At 47.6% G+C, this 2,590-nt stretch overlaps 1 protein-coding gene across 1 annotated transcript; it reads left to right on the top strand.

Annotated features, from left to right (window-relative positions):
* Positions 1-813, top strand: LOC147961699 (transcription factor IBH1-like 1). The gene has a single exon (XM_087537292.1). The coding sequence runs from the start codon at positions 55-57 to the stop codon at positions 583-585; it is 531 nt and encodes a 176-aa protein (XP_087393418.1). The 5' UTR covers positions 1-54; the 3' UTR covers positions 586-813.
* Positions 814-2,590: the final 1,777 nt, after the last annotated feature.

Here is a 2,590-nt window from a genome sequence, read left to right as displayed (position 1 = left end):
TCTGCCCAAGCAAAGAGAAGACATCTTACAAAAAGTCAAAAGAGAAGAGAAGCCATGCAAGGCCCTAGCACCAGCATCAAGTCCTTCAAGCAGGAGTTCCTCAAGAACCTCCTCCCAAGCCTCCAGCTCCAAGCACGCACGAGCACAACCTTCCGCGGCGCCACGAGCCTCCACGAGAGGAAGCGCGCCGTCAAGTCCTCCGTGGACGTCGCCATGGCGGCTGCGCATGGAGGCGGAGCGAGGTGGCCCAAGGCCATCTTGGCACCGGCGTCCAGCGCGTGCAAGGTGCAGAGGTGTAGGAGGACCGTGAGGAGGTGCTGCCGCCGTAAGAGGTACTTGGGGAGATCAGGCCGCGCCGGTGGTGGCGACACTCCGGGGAGGCTGGTGAGCAGCAGGACCATGGCACTGAGGGAGGTGATACCGGGAGGCCGGAACTCCACCGTCGACGAGGCCACTCTGTTACGCGAGGCCATGGACTACGCCATGCACCTGCGCGCTCAGGTCGACGTGCTCCGCTGGCTCTCGAAAACCGTGCAAACATCTAGCTCCAGTGACTCTAACCGTGCACTGCCAAAGGAGGCATGATTAAGGTACCAGGTGGTGGCTTGTCAATGCTTCTGCGAACAGAAGGACAAGCTACGCACAACATATTGCCCCTTGTGAAAAGTGGTGAAAAGTTACTTATTTAAAGATATTAGAGTGTGTGAAAAGTTACTTATTTAGATCATGCGTGCATGTGCAGTTTAAATGCAAGGTCTGCTTTTGCATTAGTCAGGAAATCTGCAGAACCTGAAACAACTTGCAGTGCTCACTCATTTAAAGGAGAAGGCCACAAGTGCTCGTACATAGGCTCCAAATGAAGGTCACTGTCTTGTCACTACGGAAACAAATGGTAAAATTCTAAAATCCAAAATTAATAAGTATGTAAATAACTGAGACCTGGCATATGTATGCTGCGTATTACTGCAGTACACCCGAAACAGCTATATGGAAAACAGCTAGGAAATTAAGTCTAATAAAATTCATGGGCAAGGATGTAGCTAGTGACAGGAAATTGTACCAAAGCCTACTATAAAAATATTGCACACATATAAGGTCTTCTTTGTTTCATAGGATAGGAATCATAGTTTTAAACAGCGCGCTAAGCATCTTAGAGGCGGACCTCTTCAAATGCTATAGCGCGCTATTTAAAATGTTTGTTTATTTGTTTGGACCAAAGTCTCTTAGCGCAAGACCTTTTGTAAACGCTATAGCGGGCTATTTAAAATAGTGATAGGAATAGAAAAAAAACAAAGAATAATAGATGTCATGCATCTCAATTCTTATAGGAAAAATGTCATTTGATTCACCGCTTTTGGAGTAGTGTCTACAAGATAATCGTTTCCTAACGCCTCCCAAATCTAATTAACATATTTGTAGTAGTGTGCACATATGGCCCAATATATATTTCATATTTCCTAAAAACATGACTTTAACAAAATAAAATGAGAGGAATTGTCTTGAGTACTATCTGCCATGACTAGCATACTCGGAGATAAATTATGTGGGCACAACGGATGAATATCCTATCGTTATCTGATTCTGGCTATATGATCACTATGAACCACGGTTGATGGAAACTATATATAGGCACCAACACTTGATGGGGAGCTCGAAAAAGAATAAATGTCATAACAGCTCATCAACAAGGTGGATGGCGACGAGTAATTGGTTTTTTGTACTTTTTCTTTAGGTTTGCTTGAGTTTGTACCAAACTTTTAAATCGCGGACGAAAATTGCGCGATCGCTGGCTGGAAGCCTTCCCGCGACGCGATGCCTTAAAAAACGCGATATGTGGCTAATCACGCGATCGCTGCGCGAAACGGCGCAAAACTCATTTGCGCTCGCTGCAATTTCGCTGGGACGGGCTGAAACAGAGGCCCAACAAGAGCCAGGCCCACATTTGCCCCGATGGAGAGGACAGAGGAGCAGCTCATCCAGAAAACCTAACTCATCGCTATCCCCATTCCCTTCTCAGCTGCTGCGGCGGCTGCGCGGTTCTTCCCAGCTGCGCTCGGTGGGCCGGCGGCTGCTTCGCCGGAAGTCGGATGCACTGATGTGCGAGGCAGCAAAGCGGAGACCAGAGCACCTGGCAGGAGCCGCAACCTACACTGCTGTCGTAACGCCAACGCTGCGACCGGCGACGAAGGCCTCTGCAGGACGACGTCGATGTGTCCACACTCCATAATGATAGCTCAGTCTCACACGGTTCCAACTCGCAGTATATCTCCAGGAGGTACAGGATTGCTCTGATCCTCTCTAATCTCTATCGTTTGTTGATTCAATACAAGCAAGCATGTCAGCCTATTGGTATTGCACGACTTGTAGGTTGTAGCTTAGATTTTCAACACTGCTTCCAAGAAAATCCTCTGTTTTCTGCTGAAAATCCTAAATTTCTTTAGACAAACATGCATATGTACTGTTCCCGCTAAATGGCATAGCGGCCGTAGCGTTTTGAAGAGCCAGCCGCTAAACCCTTTTGGCCGCGATCTTAAACTTTGGTTTGTACCAGCACTTTTTCGACCAAGTGAGCTTATTGTACTTGGTCAAT

Source organism: Triticum urartu, chromosome 7A, assembly GCF_056163025.1.
Source record: "Triticum urartu cultivar PI428250 chromosome 7A, HENAU_Tu73, whole genome shotgun sequence".
Lineage (NCBI taxonomy): Eukaryota > Viridiplantae > Streptophyta > Magnoliopsida > Poales > Poaceae > Triticum > Triticum urartu.
This window is presented reverse-complemented; position numbering and strand designations above follow the sequence as displayed.

What these genes read in the sequence shown, in the direction of transcription:
- LOC147961699 (XM_087537292.1), top strand. Translation starts at nt 55, where the DNA reads ATGCAAGGCCCTAGCACCAGCATCAAGTCCTTCAAGCAGGAGTTCCTC.